Source organism: Haemorhous mexicanus, chromosome 1 (assembly GCF_027477595.1).
Source record: "Haemorhous mexicanus isolate bHaeMex1 chromosome 1, bHaeMex1.pri, whole genome shotgun sequence".
NCBI classification, from domain to species: domain Eukaryota; kingdom Metazoa; phylum Chordata; class Aves; order Passeriformes; family Fringillidae; genus Haemorhous; species Haemorhous mexicanus.
In genome coordinates this window covers 22,927,298-22,947,232 of record NC_082341.1, presented here as the reverse complement: position 1 = coordinate 22,947,232, position 19,935 = coordinate 22,927,298, and the positions used below count along the sequence as shown (strand labels likewise).

Below are 19,935 nucleotides of genomic sequence, written 5' to 3'. Positions count from 1 at the left end.
TGATGCTTGTGATTTCCAGCTTGGAAGGTCTGCTTCATAGAGGAAGCAGAACATTACCACCATTACAGAACACACCACTTTTAAAAACTGAATTTGGTTGATTTGATGTTCAAAAGTTAAGCTGAAGGAGAAGCAGTCAATGTACAACAGACCTAAAAGTATTCTGAGTTCTGTGAGAGCTACCCAGGCTAGCTCTTGCTCTGATGCCTCAGAATAAATATGCTGAGCTATGAAACCGTCCAAAGAAACACAGCACCAACTATTGAGAGCTTTGGGCAGGAAGATTGCTCATACTGTTCACTGACAATATTGCAGATATTCTTCCTACTTGTTTCTTCCAATTCTGACACAGAGTAAGTTTACATTTGATGCTCATCATCTTTTTGCCAGAATAACATATGCTGGAGCATCAAATGAAGCAAGAAGTATGGAGTCTACATGGTAGACACTAAAGAGAAGAAGAGTTTATTTAAACAGCAAACATACAATGTATGTGCAGTGATAACATACCCTAAGCTATTGAGAATGTAATTCCTAGGCATTCTGAGATTGTATAGCCTAGGCAGCATAACTGCTGGGTACAGTGTTTTGCTACTGTTTAAAATCAGAACTAAGTAATGAAAGTAAAAGAAGACTACCTTAAATAATTCACGTTATTTCACTCAGTTTTCTCTTAGATACAGGTATTTCCCAGAAAAAGTATTTCCTAAGAAATTTTAATTAGAACATGCCTTACTATTCTGTCCCAGAAAGAATTTAGCAATTACTTCTTTTTGATTTTACATGGCCCCACCAATCAACTATTTTAATTCTGTGAGCATCCCAATTAGCCCAGTATTAAAGATACTAATTATGGAAGACATAGTACATTACTTACACCACAGCAGACCACTACTGAATATGCCAGATTCATAGTTTTACTGGAAGAGCTTTGCTGTAAGTGCAATTAATGAAGAAAAACAACACGGTGACATCTAGTCAGAGGCTTTTGATTACTCTGAAATTCTTTAAAGGGTATGAATCTTCTGATCAAGGTGAATGTTTTTTAAAGGCTGTCTATGTGCACCTCAGAAAGTTGAACAGAATAACCTTGGAAAATAAACAGAGCTAAAAATAATTACTAACACCCCAATCATTTTATGAGCTATTATTTCACCAGAAAATGGAGATAATATAATCTTAATCCCGAGCAAAACTCTTCAAGGTTTATGTTCTCTATAAACCTTTCAGTGAGAACTGAAAATATAAGTTAGTAATGCAGTAAATGCCCTAACAAATATATCAGATTTTTCACTTAATGCTTTTTACAGGCTTAAACCAAACTGAGTGAAAGAAAATCACCTTTTACAGTTTAACTCTTAAAGGAAGAATGCCTTTCTGTTATGCTTTTTAAAATAAGGCATGGTGAATTTATATCAACTTCAGAGAATCTTGGGGCATGATAAAAGGAAGAAAAAAAATAGCAGTGTAGTTAACATTCCATAGTATTCTTTCTTCACATATTTATTTCCTCACTGGCTGGACATAAGCAAAAAACAAAACAAAACAAAACAAAACAAAACAAAAAAAAAAAAACCAAAAAAAAAAAAAAAAAAGGAGGGAATAAGCCCCCACCCCCAACACAGAAATAGCTGAATTAAACCTTTGGCACACAATGCAGTCAAAGCTCTGTGGTGTTTTTCCTCATGCCACCCTCAACAACCTGAATTGCTTCTCTCCAAATAAATCCATGCAAAAGATATTCTGAAAAAAAAGAAAAAAACCAAGCTCTGATTTTCAAATTTGTCAACTAGGTGCACCCATTAGGGAAGTAAACAAAGTCTTCCGTATTTTCCCTTACCCAGCTGTCTTCCTGGACCTATTACCTTTATAAAGTGAACAAACAAAGACAGAACTAAGTGCTAGTAAATAAACATTAATTCTGCTCTATGAATCTCTACCCTTTTGTCAGATATTTTATCGTCTTGGGTTTAAGAAGTTTTAATTTCATTCTAATGTAAATAAGAACTGGTTTGTTTGCTCAGTACTTCAACAAGACTTTGCTACAAGGTTGCAGCATGCAGGCAGTGCCCTGAGAAGGGTGACCTTGCTTTAGTCAGTGAAGCCAAAGATCATTTATCAGAGTTAACCTACAAATCTGTCTCGCTGGGGCCTCAGATCCGTCAGCCACTTGGAAGCAGCTACTTGCCCTGTCCTCCCACTGCTGCCTAAAACATTGCATGGGACTGATCTTTTCTATTACTGTATACCTCTCAGCTAATAAAATATATTTTTGTGGCTGTAGAACTAACAGGAGTACTTTGTATTTATTTATACAGCTCATTAAAGGCAGAGAGAGATGTGGAGGCAGAGAGAATGCCCCAAGCCTGGAAAGCTCAGGAAGACAGACCCCAGGCACATGCATGTATTTAACTTTATGCAGATGAGTTGCCTGGCTGAACCCAACGAGACTGAGCAATTATGTAAAAGCAGGCATCCTGGCCTTTTTGCAACTGTGCTCCTAAGCTAAGGCATGAGAGGGAAATGATGCAGGACTAGTAAATACTGAGAGGAAGAGACTGAAATGGTTGTAATGAGGGCATATGGGCAATATAGTCAAGCTATGCAGTCAAGAACACTTAATTAGGTATTATTATGTCTGTATTTAGACAGACTTGCATCACCTAGAACTAGCTGCAGCTCCCTGACCCTCAGGCACTTGGTTCAGGTGACACAGGGTAGGGATACCACACCAGCACTGAGGTGTAGAAAGCACTGTTCCTCCTCCAGATCCACTCTCCTGATTTAGCACACCACTTTCTCTTTACATTAATGCAAACAGAAACTTTCTAAAGTGAACTTTAGGTCCTCTTTGAGTAGGGAGAAGCAGTCAGGCTGAAAATCCAGTGTCTGACACCAAAGGCAGTAACACTCGTTAAGAGACAAATATGCTTGTGTTAATGCATGAACTTGACTTTGAATTAGAACAGGGGAAAAAAACCCCTAAGTTTCCTAAGCAGGGACCACCATGAAAGGAGAAAATAGTGATCTCTCTAGTACTCAATTTGGACTCAATGTAACATTATTTTGCACTGTTTGGTTTTTTTTTTTTAAAGGGGAACATTACGTATCCACACATACCTGTATTGAAGTGTCTTTCTAAAAAGGTGCATGAATTTAACATATGTGTTTACATTTTTATCTATAAGCATCTTGGAGGTGAATCAACAAGTCACAGACTCCATCTATTTTAGCCACCAATTATTGAAATACATGGATCTTAAGTGCCTGTACTTATATATGTGTGAAGATGTGGTGCTGACATTCAGAAATTGGCTGGCAGTAGGGAAGAACTCAACCCTGAACTATTTTTGCAAATCCTATCCTGTCAAAGTGTCATGAAAGAGAGACAGCTAAGCAGGGAGTTACTGCTATTTAGGCATAAATCAGCATAGGTGATTTAAGAGCTAAAATCAAAATTTTTATCTATAAAAGTGACCACTAAAGGTCAGATTTCCCAAAGAGCCAGCTATCACTAAAAATTGACTGCCAGCAGAGCTCAGGCCACTTCTAACAACGTAAAAGAGCAAGTGGATTCTCAAAAGATATTGCACACATGGAATTGTGGAATCCATGAAGCTCTGGTCATGTGTTCTGCCATTGAAGGTAAGTAAATAAACATCTGGGTCTCATTTTAGGGTGTTAAATGAATATTAAGCTTTTGCAAAAGCAGATATTTGAGGCTGACAAGTCCTAGCAGATTCCAAACTGAGAACAAGAAGCCTGGAGTCAGGGACCACAAACAACTGATAAATTCACTATCTGGGCATAAGCCCATCTGATTCCCAGAAAGGAAAGCAGCAGTTCTGAGTCTTCCTGAACTATCTAGGGGACATGAGAAGGCTTAAATATGAGAAAGAGATCACTGACATAAAAACAGGGAATAGGAGCTTTGTGAAGAAAGAGAGGAAGAGGCAAAATTATGGAGGATTTTGAAAAGGATAAGAAGGGGCTCAAAAATGATGGAGTAAAACAGCCAGTGTTGGGATGAGAATTAAACAATACACAAAAAAAACCTCCTGTATTTACTGGTTGCTTGTTATATGAGCTGAAGAAAGATGTTGATGAAAAGAGGACGTAAGAAGTCTATTATGAAAATCAAGATCAGAATGACAAAGTTGTTTGGGAAGACAAGAAAGTATCTTGGAAAAGCTGGAAAGAAAAAAAAGGTGAAATGTATATATTGTTCTGGATGCACAGGAGAGGGATATTTCTCATTTTTCTTTTCCTAAGACTTTAGGCCTAAGTGACAAAGAATCCCAGCAGAACAGTGTGAGCAGGGAGCTCCACCAGGAATATTCTCAGGTGTGCACAGGGAACAGTAGGAATATCTCTGCTGAAGCCTTATTGCTGAATTGAATTCACAGGGTAGTCAAAGAGCCTGACTGCTCAACTACTGAGTGTCCACATCGCCCCTGGATCATTTTGCCCATGTCAGCAGCATGCTCCAAACTCACTCCTCGACACAGCCCAGGGAACAGCCCGTGCCAGGGACCATTCCCAGGATGCAGCAGGTTCTATGGTCCTACAAGCAAGGTATGCCATATATTACACTAGAACACACAATTCCTACGGTCTGCAACATGTGTGTTAACTTTACTGTGGAAATTTTGATTTAAAAACCTAAGGCTGAGCTACCCCAAAATAATAACTGCACCTGCAGCTGCATGGGGACCACAGAAAGCCCACAGGGGATGCATGCCCAAGTGTTACTTAGCACAGCTGTAGCCAAGGTCTGTCACATGGCCTCGGGGCCAGCAGATAGTCCCTGGCTCTGCTTTAGTTTGCAGTACAGACGTGGGCTGTAGCTGACAGAAAAATGATATTCACCAAACACTATCTGTCAACATCTCAGGAAAATTCATGCCCTCGTGGTTGCTGAATAAAGCTTGACTCAAGGGCACTGTAAGGATCAAATATGAAAGAAATAAAAGGAATGTAACAGTATTCTGCAAAAGTCATAATGCTGAAGGAAGGCCTATAATGATCCAGAGCATGATTTTTTAATGTCAGGGTGGTGAAATTAGTTTGGGGCACACCGACAGTATATAGTAATAAATAGAACTTTAAAACTGCCATAAAATCTAACCAAAGAAGGCAATGTAAAAGTGATGGTCCATTCTCAACATGCAATGATGTCAGAGTGAAAAGAATAAATTTAACCTATTTTTACAAGATTTCCTTACCAGAGACCATGGATAACCAAATATCTGTGCCACAGATATCCAAACAGTATCAATCTTTTAAAACTATTCTGCATTCCCAAACAATAGGGACACAAAAGCAAACAATACATTTATATGAATGTGACAGAAGTAAAAATTTTACTTTTTCAATTTAAATTCTTCACAGTAGGATTCTGAGTTTATAAATCCAACATGAAAAATTAGGTCCTTTATTCATTCGTATTTTCAGCCTCCTATTGCAGCAGCGATCATAAAACAAACACAGCTGGCATCTTTATTATTTTATTCACTGAAGGATTTAGCTGGACAAACATCACAAAGATGGTGGCTGTTTTCATTGAATTTATGATCAAATATGCTCCAGCATAAGATCAACTCTGTTACATCAATTATTATGAGATGTGAATAATTTAACAGAAAGTTGTCTATTTGTAAATCAGATCTTAGGGATAGAAATTCAGCTGAGGTAGCAGCCAGTGGATATACACTGTATTACAGAATTTAAAAGGATGCCAGCTTTTTGTGAGTCACATTTAGTGATAAACACAGGCATTTATATTTTGCTATCTTGTGAGCTGCTAATTCAGACAAAAGATTTCAAAATTTTATTTTTAACTTTAATTATATTCATCTTTATCAGAGAACAATTTAACTTTACTGATGCTTTTCAAAAGTACAGAATATATTTCCTATAAAGACTGAATTAAAAACAAAAAACAAACTACCAACAACACCATATTTTGGGTTTTTTTCCCATAGATTTTCACCAGAGTGTGTTGTTCAGCCTAATGCCAGGAGAGCTATAATAATTTTAACGCAGAACGTGTGCCTTAGGATATGGGATTGACTCAGTGCCTGAAAGAAAAAGGTCAGTTCCCTTCGGAACCACTTGCCTCTTTGCCCTCCAGCAATGACAGGTGCACCAGCCCTGTGCTGGGGCTCGTTATTCACAGTGTGCTGCTGCAGATACATAATCTAACCTCTCTGATTTAATGCAGCAGCAGGGTGAGAGTCTCCCATCTTCCCATTTTGACATGGGTCAAGCAGACACAGAACATGGATACATAATGACCTGCTTGCAGCCAGCATCTTTCACAAATCCTCAAACAATAGCTTAAAACTTTCTTAGCTCGTTTCATTTAAAGAAATCACTAAGTGTTAAACTGTTTGGCTAGCAAATAACTTAAAGTTATGAAAAAATCGCTGTTCTTACCAGTCCCCTACAATGATATGTGTTTCTGTGTCACTAATTAAAAAAAAAAAAAACCTGCATGAAAAAGCAAAAATTCTCATTTCTCTGTACTATATAGCAGGCAAGATATCAGAAATCTTTAGGCAGATACATGAGACAACACGCCCAAAAATGCAGGAAAGGAAGTGATTAGATTTTCTTGAATGAATTTTGAGAGACAGTCAGAGGAGATGTTCATGAATAGCAGTACCTGAATACCGGTGAACTTGCCATGAAAAATGTGGTGGCCAAAATAACACTAAAACCCCTACATGAAATGCTCATAAAAGTCAGTATTTGCCTAAGGCAAAGATAGTTTACGATGTTTATATCACTGCAGAAATCTTAACTATTGTCATAAGTCTCTGGCTGGCAACAGAGATGAACAGCATGAGTTCTGAGATTGGCTTAAACCATCTGCAGGGGTGACAAAACCCAGGAACATTATTCATATTTTTATACTTATTGCCTGTCTGCATCATCTCTCAAAATTATCTATATTTCTGAGACCCTAAGATGAGAATCAAAGGAACTGTTCAGTTAAAGAAAAATTATCTGTAATACAGAACAAACAGCAGAGGATAATATCAAGCCACATAATCCAAGAGCAGTTGCTTAGCACTAAGCACTTTTGAATGCCAGCCCAGTTCTCAAGTTGCCTATCATTTTCACTCTCCTTTTGGAAAAATCTTTCCTTTAATGGCTTCATGCAAATAATGAGAGAGCCAGCAGCAAGGTCCACTTTATTTATATGACTACCTTCAGAGTATGTCTTTCATTCCTTATACAAATATTTTCAAAACATATCTCAGAGACTCAATTTGGTCAGCAATGTCATTATCTGGAGAAGAGAGATTTCAGCAGACAAGGCAACAGCACAGAACTCAAGCAAGAAGGTAGAATTCAGAATGTGAGGATATAATGATGCCTAGTGCCTCTGATCAGAAAGTATTAGACTTCAAACCAAGAAATGAACACAGGCACCATGGCAGCATATGAGTAACAGACTACCAAAAACATAATTCTGAGAAATTAATAAAACATTGGCATGTAGAAATGCAAGGAGAAAGAACAACTGGAAACATCTGAAGAGCTTATCAGAAAGTACTCAAAAACACTAATGAAGAACATACATTGAAAAAAAGTCATACCTAGAAACACCAAATAAACATGTCTGTCTGATATACGTCTCAATATCCAAAGGAATTCTTAAGGAATTAGAGAGGATAGCAAACAAATGTAAGGCATCCTTTAAAAGTCTTTCCAGGAATTCTCCACAAGAATAGCCAGTCTCTTTCCTCTTTTCTCTTCATAGGCTTATTACTGTAGATATGCTACTGTAACGTTATCTAATTTTGCTCTGCATTCTAAAGTATGGTACTAGACTTAAAAAAATACAAATATATGCCCATACTTCCTTTCTGGTTTTCAAATAAGAGAAGCTTGGCAAATATTTGTTGGACACTGACACACAATATAGAGGGAAAGTACAGACAACAGAAATAAAAGAAAATATGGACAAAAAAAATAGACTTCAGAAGAAATAAGACAAAATGGCAATCAAAAGAAGAGGTGACTAATGAATAAAACACCATATAAATTTTTTTTTAAAGTGGACTTAATTGGTGGAACAAAACAACAAAAGATAATGTTTGATGCAATTTCTATTTAAAAACCTTGCTCTGTGGACGGACTCCGAAGACCAGGGATGTGATACGCTATCTCAAACACTGAAAACTGGCTGCCAGACCATAAGCAAAGGGTAATGATGAGTGGCAATGTGCTGAGTTGGAAGGGAAGTGTCCAGCTGTGTGCCAGAGGGATTAGCGTTAGTCACAGTTTTATTTAACATCTTTATTAATGACCTGGTCTAAGGGATAGCCTGCATACTGAATTAACTCTTAGATGATGCTAAAGGCTGAAATAACCACAAAAGACAAAGACATTAGTACAAAGAAACTAACAGTAATGAGACGTGGGCAGAAAATCTAAAAACAAGACAGAGCATAGAACACTACAGACAATTATTTCCACAGAAAAATAAGCCCAAATATGGATAGGTCCAGAGTTAGCAATGCCAACAAACTCTATTCCAGTGCCAGATACTGAATTAAATGTTGCAGAAAACAGCAAGGAACATCCATGTACCTTGGGGCTGTATTTTCAGTGCTGTCATGGATGGGAAAAGGTACAGGGCAGCAATGATGCAATTTTAGCAATGAAGCAGCATAGAATTATTAGTACTCTGAAACAAAAATGACAAAAGCTTTTGTGGTCCAGTTTAGGAGGCTTATTAGTATTTTTAACTGGGACAAGAGGATGCAACACAAAACCTAGAGCTTAGCAACACAAAAGAGGGGGGATGTAGAATAAAGCAAGAATAAATTGACTGTCAGGATAAACATGGTATCAATAAGGTCTGTTAGGAATAGTCTTCCCCCTAGGTTTGCAAAGGTATAACATTATAGCACTTTGCAGTTGCTCCAATTTGAAAGAAAGATTGGAATATAAATCAGGAAGGATTTTTCAGCTTGGCGAAAGGATAAGTGAAGAAACTGCGGAGATGTTTCTCAGCGCTTGGCTTCTCTCAGCATCCCGTCATTCCGCACCGCGAGTTGATAATCCCCGCGGCGCGGGGGGCTCAGCCCTGCGCGGAGCTGCGCGCACACAAAACAGCGCTAATGGGCGCAGGGAAAAGCGCTCATGTGGAAACAAGCAGCCTCCACCACCCCGAAATTAATTTCTAATTAATAAAAATTAATTTCTAATTAATAAAAATTAATTTTACCATTGCAATGATAATGAATTAATGACTAAGGCCCGCTAAGCAGAGAAATAAACAACAAAAGGCGCTGCAGGGCTGCGGGCGCCCCCTGGCGCGGGCAGCGCGGCACTGCAGCGGCGGCAGCGGCGCGGGGGAGGGGCGGTCGGGGGCCGCGGGACCGCGCCTTCCATCGCGGGGCATGTCGCGACATGACTCCCCACACCCCCCTCGGGCAAACGCTTGTTCATGGGAAATAGGAGAAAAAACCCGAAAATGCAAAATGCTTTTTGTTTCCAGGGCAGCAGTATCGCTGCAAACCTTCAGGAGGCAGAGGCAGGTTCATACGCCTATTTACAAATACTTCCAAAAAATATTTTCATCTTGTCTCCAGTACCCACCGCTGCTGCCCCAGCGTAATCCGTGGCTCCTCCTGGCCCCAGCGCCCCAGCACACAGAGCACCCAGCTAGCCCACCTCTGCTCGGTACTGCCTGAAATCTTTACTGCGTTTGGGTTTATCCATCAGAAAGGTTTCTGCAACCACCACACTAAAGCTTTTTGTTTCTGTTGTGCTGGAGAGCTTGAGTATTCCTTCAGTGGTACTGTGGACTATGTTACAATGAGCAATGCTGGTGAAGGGACAGTAGGTGAGGAGATACAAGTGACAATTAGAAGAGTGCTTTTTCTTTAATCAAAACCCAGCTAAGACAAAGATTTTCAAAAAACCCAAACAACAGAATCCCAAGCTAAAAATGCTTCCCAAGTCTCAGCTTTAACCAATTTCTTGAAGCCATGCTTGAAACAAAATACAGACTCAATCTACGTGGGCTTGTCTCTATTCACTCCCTTTGCTTTCTTCAGGAAGTTTTCACTGAATGATAGTCCCAAAATAGGCCAGTCCATCCTGGAATGCAACTTTTAAACACCCTGGCCTCAGAAAGGGAGGCCTCAAGTACAGAGGCCATCTTGTTAAAGGAAGAAATCCTCAGCAGTGGGACTGGCTGTGAGAATAAAGTGTTATTTATGTAATAAATAAGCCATGTTGGGGAATTACAACGTACTAGTCCTATTTATGCAGAGCAGCATTTGTTTTCAACTGCACCTTTTCTTTCCAACCTAATTTCTCACAATACAATTCATTATGGCAGAAGGATCTGAAAAAGCTTTTCATATCCTACCAAATATACACACGGATAATTAGTTCTCTTTTGTTATTCTTCTGTAAGGGTTTATTATTGTGGAGAAGCTTTTGCAAATTGAAAGAGGTTGCGTTGCATTCTGGAGGCAGAGCTGTTCTTGGTTTTTATTGTGTAGAGATAATTGAACAGAAAAGTTCAGGGAAAAAAGTGGAAATATAATTGTGAACTCTATAGGAAGATCAGATTACCACATCTTAGTTCTTTTCAGGCCAGTATTTTATAATTACATTCCACAGTATGTTATGTCATGCTGTGTAGATGAAGCTTCGTACTAGATAGAAGCAAACATCGATGCAAATTTTGTTTCTTAACTTTATAAGCATTACCACAAAATGTATAGATTCCATCTTATCTAGTAAATACTCCCTCTGTATTCTTTAAGTAATTTGACAACCAGTAAAGAAATTCAGTGTTAAAGTCTCCAAAGAACTTAATGTACTGTAAGTGAAAGTTGTATTTTTTGCCTCAAACACTTCCCAAAAGTAGCCTCTAATATTAACCAATTCTATTTTAAGAATTTAAGGGATCTGACTTATATAATGATCCTGCTAGGTTTCACTTTGTCATTGCTGTTAAATTCCAGGATTTTGAATAATTTCCAGTTGAACCAGGAATTAAACAGCAATTGACTTGTGTCCAGTATCTTTCCATCATGTTGCTCTGCCTTTAAAATCATCTTGTGGAAGCTGATGTTGGTCAGGTGCAATCATTTTGCCCTCAAACTACTGTGTGTGATTTTGGGAAGGTTTTGGGGTTGGAGGATTTTTACTCTCTTCCTTCAGCCTTATAGACATGAAACTGGCTCTGTAGATACTGGAAGGGTGTTATTCTTCCTCCTACTAAACTCCCCTTACATAAATTGAATTAAAATGTACATTTTGAGGTAAAAGCAGCTTTGAAGGCTTCAAAACCCATTTTCCCACCCTTACATGCCATGACCTCAAAGCATATATATAAACAAGATCAAGGATCAGCCTGTGCCTGAAGGATGAAACAGGAGATAGTGAAACTTCATTGTGTTTAGAAAAATTAAAGCTGTTCTCTTCCAGTCCAGGAGCATGAAGTTCAGTGTCACTGCTGTACAGTTTCTGTGTGACAATTCTTTATTTTTTTTTTGCATTGGAATTCCTCCCCTGTAAAGTGCAGCAATGGGACTTTGCATCAATAGAAGTTTAAGCATACATGTAAATATTTACAAGACCATAAACATTGCCCTTTAAGGTGTATCTTTCAAAGCTCCTACAATGTTGAGAGGAAGGAAATCTGTACCAAAACCAATGCATATTTAAAAACAAAAGGCTGCATGTTTTTATCCCCATTTTAGGTCTCATGTTCATTGCCGTTAAAATAATTATGTACGTGACATATTTTGTGTCACCAAAAATCTTCCACAAATTAAATCAGGAAGTTAAAAAGGTTTTTTAATATAAGACTGGAGACTGCTGCTTTTGAAACGTGATAAGAAAGAAAGAAAATTTCTGGAATGAATCAGTCTATCCACGTGTTAAGTTTTACAGCTGGATTACAAACCCTTGGGAATAGGATGTCTCTAACGGAAATGTTTATACATCCTTAACTACAGCTGTGCAAGCAAGCAGCCCTCTAATACAGCACACAGATAAAGATTTACACTGGAAAAACAGAAAGCCCTTCACATTTCAAATGTAAATGACACATAAATTTGAGGCACTGAATATTTCCTATTATAGTAGAAATACCCATATGAAGCACTGAACTGTATGCATTGTCATTGCTTTCAATCCCTTCATTTATGCTGAACAATTGCAAATCCTCTATGTACAGAGCATTGAAAATGTAGAAATATTTTTGAAGAGGTTTCGTAGAATTTAAAAAGCTCTGGTCTTATTTGAGTCAGCTTGTGATGTGATCAGAACTTGTGTCAGTTATAAAATCTCAGATACTGAAGCTGTTTAAGCAAACTGGGTTTTGTTCTTTTTTGTGGTATTTTATGAAAAGAGAAATTTCATGCAGTAGTCTTGAAGGAAATATAAGACAGCAACTTTTCAAATTCGAACCAACGATTGTACTTATTAATACATAACTGCTATATTTTAATAGTCTAACTGCTGTTAGAATACAGAAAAAAGACAGGCTTCAGTCCAGGCCTGCAGGATGGATGGAATGGCATGCCAGTATCCATTCACATTACTTAGGCAAATATATGCCTCCAAGCAAACACATTCAAATCAATATTAGTTTCCTTGTCCTTCTTTCCTAATCCAGATCTAATTGCCTATGTTGCAATATAATTGCTTCTTCCAAGCTTTTGGATTTCATTAGCTACTTTTAAATAAAAAATCAGCTTGCAATTTTTTTTGATTGTAAAAGGATGGGATACAGGCCATTATAGTGATTTAATTTTTAAAAGGAAAGCTGTGACTTTCAGGAAATTTAATTGTATTCCAAGCAGTAAGATTGAGCACGGTCAAACATTTTAAGATGCCTGCAAGGATTACAACTGGTAAAATGGTCTGAGATATTTACAAAAGCCAAATATGAGTTCATCTTTCTGTTGTTCCCTCTACAGTAAAGAGGAGATGGCCTTGTCCACGAAAGCCACCACACTAGGGTCCTAGATTGAACTGGACAAGCCAGGAACTTTTCTATAGACTATTGAAAGTCAATTAATGCAGGCTAGTGACACTTAACCTTTGTGGAGGCCTGAACTGGTTTCAGTGCCAGCTTTATTTCTCATTGCAGGAATTGGGAAGTTCCTGCTAACCAAGGAGGACCCAGTAGTACTGGAAAGTGAGCCACAGGGCCATGGAAGATGCCTGGCACTACAGAAGTACAGGTTTTGACTCAAAGGACAAACACTGATGGTATTACATTCAACAACTAATACCAAAAGTTTTTAAAAACAATCCTGCTATATTAAGAGATTCTTCCTCCTTCAATTGTCAACACAATTTCAAAAGGTGGGGTGGGGGATTTTTTAATGGGTTTTTTTTGTTGTTTGTTTGGTTGGTTTTTTGTTTTGGTTTGTTTGTTTTATAAAATGAAAACACTGGACCAAATGGGTTTGGGAAGGAGCAGATAGAGAAAAAAATTAATAGAATGGCAAAGTGAATATAAACTTAACCACATTTTGGAAAAGTGACCATGGTCTGGATTTTGCAGTTGTAGACACATTTCATTGCTGATAAATAAGGATATTGAAAATGCATTTGGATTTCTACTCTATTAATAACTTTTTTCCTTTTACAATAAGGAAGCTTCTTCACCAAAACATTTTTTATCTTCAGTTTCAGTGGTGAACTTGGAGATGTTACAGTCTCCTGCTAATTAATCTCTTGAACTCCCTGGTAAATTACCAACAAGACAGCCAGTTAGTAGCAAAAATAAAATTTTGAATTAGTCCCAGAAAGAAAACAGAAATGCTGGTACAGCAAAGGCTTAGCCTTGCTGCAAAACTTTTGGTCAAAAGAGAGTGGAGAAAAATTTGAACAGGTTTTCTGGCAAGACAATAGCTGTTGACATAGCTGAAATCACCCAATTCAAGCTCTGTATGCTTTCATCAAAATAGAAAAACTATTAATTGCTGAAGACAGTGCAGTTCAAATATTGTGTCTACAAAGATTGTACAAGTGTTGAGAAATCTTTTAGCAAATTTTACACTGTTGATTATTTAGAATAATGCCAGCAGTGTGGTATTCAGTCTGAATGCTCATCAGGCAACCTTTCTGGACTTTGAGCATAATACCTTTATACCAATGTCCATATGACGGAAATGTGACCAAATTCAGGAAACATTGAAAGGAAAAAAAATCCCATCTGTGGTGAATTTACACTGACTTTTTTCATTCATAATTAAAATTACGGCAGTATGGTCAGCAGCTCACAGCAATGACCAGATGGACCTGGCAACAGGGGATGATCACATGGAAACTGCACTCAAAAGTGGATTAAAACCACATTATTTAAAAGTTTCCTAATTTTTATACATGAACGAGAAAACAAGACTCAAAACTGATGGCCCAAAGCAATAACACAGTATTTCTCCATGAGCTCAATACACTTGCCAACGGCCCCAAGAAGAAAATACTATCCTATGCAGTTCCTTCCTATGTACAAGGAACTGGCAATTCAAATATGGCTTATTTGAAAAGAAAAAAACCATTCTAAGTTAGATATGATAACTTCAGTCTACCCTTGAATAGTCAAAAGTGCAATTAAAATATACTTACTTGTTCCATGCTTGTCTAAGGTTTTTAGGGCTGTACTGTGTAAACCGTTCTGTAAGAAAAAGGGGTATATTCAATTACTTCACTAAACCCAGGATTTATTTTTAAAAAATATTTATTTACTGTCAATTTTCATAATTTCATAGTTTTTATGTATCTTCTGCAGCTCAAGTCCTAGGACAAGGAAAGAAAACTAACCTATGAACAATTGCCATACAAACAGAGGAAAAAAATGCCAAAACAAAACACCAAAACCGAAAAAGCCCCCAACTTGTTAAACCAAATCAAACCAAACCAGCATGACCTAAAGCTCATTTACTGTGGCATCACCAGAAATGGAAAGTTTTACAATTATTTCTAAAGTAGTTTTTGCCTGCTATGGGAAAAAAAGAAGCCTGAAATCTAGTATTTTTTCTTCTTCATGACAAATTCCATTCTCTACAGCCTCACTGTCATATTTTTATGCTTCTCAGGATGAGCAAGAGTAAGTGTGGGTCTCTGTGACACACAGGGGCACACAGAACCTGGTGGAGTTTATTTTCTAAAGAATACATATAAATAATGAGCAGAAGTAACAAGTACAATGACAGCTTATTTACTCCAACATTAAGTTCTTCAGTTCAGCTAGAAGTATTTTCCCACTCATACCCAAGAAGATGCTTGCTCTGCAGTAGGACTCTAGCTGAAAAAGGAAGATGCTGTGTAAGCTGCTGCAGAAATGAAGGGTCAGTCCTTCGTTAGCCTCTTGAACAGGAGCTAAGTGCTTCTCAGGCAGCAAAAAATGAGTTCAGCTGGAGAACAGAGCAACATTTTCCATGGAGACTAGTTGCACAGAAATCCTGCCCCGTAGACTGGTACTTACCCTGGCCAGCTACCCTAATGTGGTTGCCTTAGTTGCTGTGTAGAAGTTCTAAACTCACAAAATACTCCTTAAAATCTTAAAAAACAAACAAAAAGTTTGCTTCCTCTCCACCCATGTGCCTGACACTTAATAGACCCACTGTACAGCTGCAATAGTATTTTTTTTATATATATGCACACAGGTATGCATGCATCTTACTGTGGAAAAACAACTGTAAATGTAACTTCAAAGGAGTTGTGTTCAAATTCCTGTATTTGTATACTTTCTTGTATCATTTCTAAAGTTGTCATGTACATTTCATACACAGTCAGTTCTAAAGATGCCAAAACCAAGGCAGAAGCAAATTCCTAGCATCAATATGGATGCCTTGATTTTCTTTGTTATACCTATTTTTCAGGTTTTTTGCCCCTTTAACTAAAAGCTTCAAATCTCATTGAATTCACTCTTGGAATCTACTAATAATCAGCAGACCTGCAAATGGTGTCTGCAGACCACATTCACAGGTTTTGTTGCTTTAACCATACTGATGCAGTTAAAGAGATGAAATCACTTTTAGATATGTGTGACAAGTGTACTGGAAATTGGAAGTTACAGGACTATAACCCTTCAATTTTAGTTTGCAAATAGTAATTAAGATATATATGGAAACAGATACGTATAAAATTTGGAAAAAAATAAAGACTTTCTATATTAAGTAAATTGTCCAACCATAACACTGTTAATTCATTTATGACAAGGGACTGAAAAATAAAATGCAGCTAGACAGTGCTGTGTAATAATAAGTCTGAGATACACATGGGAGTTCAGCTACTAAACTGCAAATTTGCACATTAATCTGTTTCACTGCAGAAAAATCTGTGTGGAAAGAGAATTGAACTGACGTGAAGCAGTGCTGGAAAGGTAACCTGGACCTAGAGAGAAACAGATTTTGATTTTATCTGTCATTCTGCAATATGTTTTGGTCAGATACTGAGCTGGTTCAAACTGGCACAGCAACACTGACTTCAACAGAGCTACATCCACTTAAAACATTTGAGAAGTACCATATACCACATATTTTCTTGACCAGTGTATCTGGTGTTTATTTTAATCAATTTAAGCTGTTTTTACTGTGGGAGGAAAGTCCCAGAGTTAACCACTTGGCCAAATTGCCTTGAGGATTTAATGCCCAAAGATCTGCTCGAGTTCTGCAAAAAATCCTGGAAAACTATTGCTCTGCCAGAGGAATTTTTACTGAAAAAATGATACACTGGAACCAGTTATGTAAATTCTATAAGGGACACACATGAGCAAAACAAACTTCTCAAAGGGATCTTCCTTTGCTGCCTATAGTTCCACTCCAAACACCTTTTCAAGTAAGTACCTTACATATTTATCAGGCAGGAAGAGGGAAAACTGGGGGTGAAGACAAGGAGAGAGCAAAACCCTGTCTATGGAGAGGCAAAGGTTTAGTCCATAGTCCTTAATTTCAAACTCCATTGAATATGCTGTGACTGCAAACCATGCTTCTCCTAACTATTGGTATCAGCTCTTTTCTCTCTACTCAAGCAGATTAGAGGCTGCTTTCTTCACATGCTTTAGACAGAAAGGAGCCACACATTGATAAAATAACAGCTCACATTTTTCTACATAATTTTGTGGTTATGGCTCCAACCAGTGTCTTACTGACTTTCATGGAGATGATAATTAGATGGGACTATTGTGTTAATTAAGCCCAGCCTCATGTACCTGCCAGCTCATAGTATTTTTCTGAATTCATCCATTAGAGAATTAAAAAAACAGTGAAACCAGCTGATTTTGGTTTCAGAGTTGCCAGAACAGAAAAGCTACCATAATCTTGTCCTTGAGCTCCTCCACCATGGTGCAGTTTTTCAAGCCCTGAACTATGAAACCACAAAATTATATACCTAAACCCACCAAACTTGCCACCCCAAGCAAAAAAAGAGGTAACTTAACTTCACAATTTTTATCTTAGCATCTCTTGCTTGTGCTGAATTTATCAGAGAACCAGAATTCAGTCTCACAATTACATCCCCAAGTTTGCTTCTGAGTCACTTTTCAGAGTGAACAACTCCCACACACCTGTTTGAATGCCTCAGTCCTTTACTGCTCCCTGGATGCAATAAAACCAAATCTAAAGCTATACATATCTGGCTGTGACACAAAATTACTATAAAATTACTATGTATATTACTATACATATCTGACTGCACAAAATTACATGCTATGATACTTTCAAGCATATAGCTTTGATATTTGTTTTTTTCAGAAGCTACCACTGATATGTCCATAAAGAGCAGTAGTATAAGTCTGTATATGAGACTGGGAATTCTGCAGAATTACCATGAATGCTTCCCCACAAAAGAAATCTTTGTCTGACATACTGAGAGGCAACAGTAGTGGCACTCACAATCTCAATCCAGCCTTGTGGAGGAAACCCTGTGTAGCAAAAAATACCTCTCCCTCAGAACTGAAAAGCAAACATGCATATGTGAAAACTTCATGCAGACACTCACATGGTCACCCACCCACACAGCCATCCTCCAGCACATGCACACCATTCTCAAGAACACAAGATGCATCTTGCTGAGGCAGCTGCTCACTCTCATCAGGCTGACATTAAAGAAACATGAAAAACTGTATGTTTACAGATCAGGATTTGATCTCAGATGTATTTTGAATTTTTACAGCGCAAATTGTAGGCATATATACTGGAGTTCAAATATTTTTATGTTATTATTATTTACTGTGGGATTTTTTAATAAAAACTCTGGAAGGCCAACACAATAAGCACATCTGAAATTTAAAGTAAAAATTGTGATTTTAATTTCCTTTACGCAAACACTTCAATATCTGCCAATCTTTTGGGAACAAATTCAGGGAACAAATTTTGATGCTCAGCATTTTAATCCCAAATAGGCAGTCATCATCCTCACTGCCAGCTATGTCTCACTGTCACAGAGCTGGCTTTTCACATAGGTGCTGTATTCCACCTAGCAAAAGGTAAATTTTTGCTTATGTGAAACAAAAGAAGGAAGAGATTTTTAGTTTAGTTTAAATTGCACAGCACCTTAGAGGGTTTACTATTTACTTCTTAGAAGTGGCACATCCACTATTAAATGTAGTGTAAAGAGATGCCTGTATAGAATTACATAAATAAGAGCTAACATAGAGTATTCCTATTTATTACTGGAAAGATGTAGCATAATTTTTACTCTCGGGATGTCCCAAGAGTATCCAGAAGGACTAGGCTGACACGTCCCTCCCACAGCCTGAGAACCAAGGCTCACTATTCTGTTGGGCATTGCACACAACCTGTGAGTGGGGCAGCTACACAAACCTTCTTCTGGCAGCACAAGGATCTGAGCTGCTCTTTGCTTCAGGCCTTGCAGCACAGCTTACTCCATGCCTCCTTTGCCAAGGAAGTTTTTGGGACTGTGCCCCACAAACACAGCACCAGGAGGCTATTGGAGTAACAACTGAAAAATGAAAAATGGAAGCAGAAAGGAGCAACCTGAGGAAGAGAGAGATGGAATTTCTTGGGCTAGTTAATTTGACAAACTTGATGCATCAAAAAAAATTGTGTTTTTAAAACAACAGCTTCCAAATTCTGGCCAGTTTGAAGGTCTAGGGAAAAAAAAAAAAGCCTGGCCAGAAAGCTCATCCATTACACTGAGCAGTAATAAGCGGTCTGTCTTTCTTTCTTTCTCTCTCTCTTTCTTTCTATTCTTATTTCCTTTAGACAACCACCCTACAGCTACCCTATAATATGTGCATACTCACTTGTGTGCCCACAACCTACATGTTCTGCACTGCAACATCATTATCTGCCTGATAAACACACTCCATCTGACAGCCCTGCATCAAGGGCAGGTTCAAACAGAAGCCAGTTTCAGCAGAACTCACTAGTGAGCTTATTAGCAGACCACTGCAGCACTACTGGTCTGCTGTGAGAATTGAAAAAATAAGCACTTGCATTTTAAGTAACATAAAACAAGATGAGGGTTTTTGCCTCTTTTATCAGTCAGAAAAACACATGACCTGTTATACCTTTGCCACATTTGCTTTGAAAGGACCTGAGATAGACAAGAAAATCTACAGAACGAATTAGAGGCAGACTACATTTTGATTTTTAGCAGTATTGCATTTTCTTTTTAACAGTATTGATAATCAGCTTCTAGTCTAAACCAAAGAACTTAAAATGCAGTTTGACTTCAAGGCATTTTTTATGTTGCTAATCAAAACATGATGGCTAATATGCATTCCTTGATTAATGTTCTTCTCTATTTAAAACCAAATGTGATTAGCTTAAATGCAAATATTTAAACATCACCATAATTAATATTTTGAAAAGTCTAATTCATTCTTTCTTTGAAAGGGTTTTCTTCACATTTAATTTAGATGTCTAACGTGACTAACACTGTATTGTGATATATAAGACATATACCATT

The 19,935-nt window shown here is 37.8% G+C and overlaps 1 protein-coding gene across 4 annotated transcripts in view; it reads right to left on the bottom strand.

Moving 5' to 3' along the window:
• CDK14 (cyclin dependent kinase 14) overlaps nucleotides 1-19,935 on the bottom strand; it is a 344,690-nt gene that overhangs the window by 105,355 nt on the left and 219,400 nt on the right. For all 4 annotated transcript variants that reach the window (XM_059842986.1, XM_059842993.1, XM_059842976.1 and 1 more), the window contains one exon: nucleotides 14,626-14,674. In XM_059842986.1, the coding sequence (XP_059698969.1) occupies nucleotides 14,626-14,674 (49 nt within the window). The remainder of the gene's footprint in view (nucleotides 1-14,625; nucleotides 14,675-19,935) is intronic.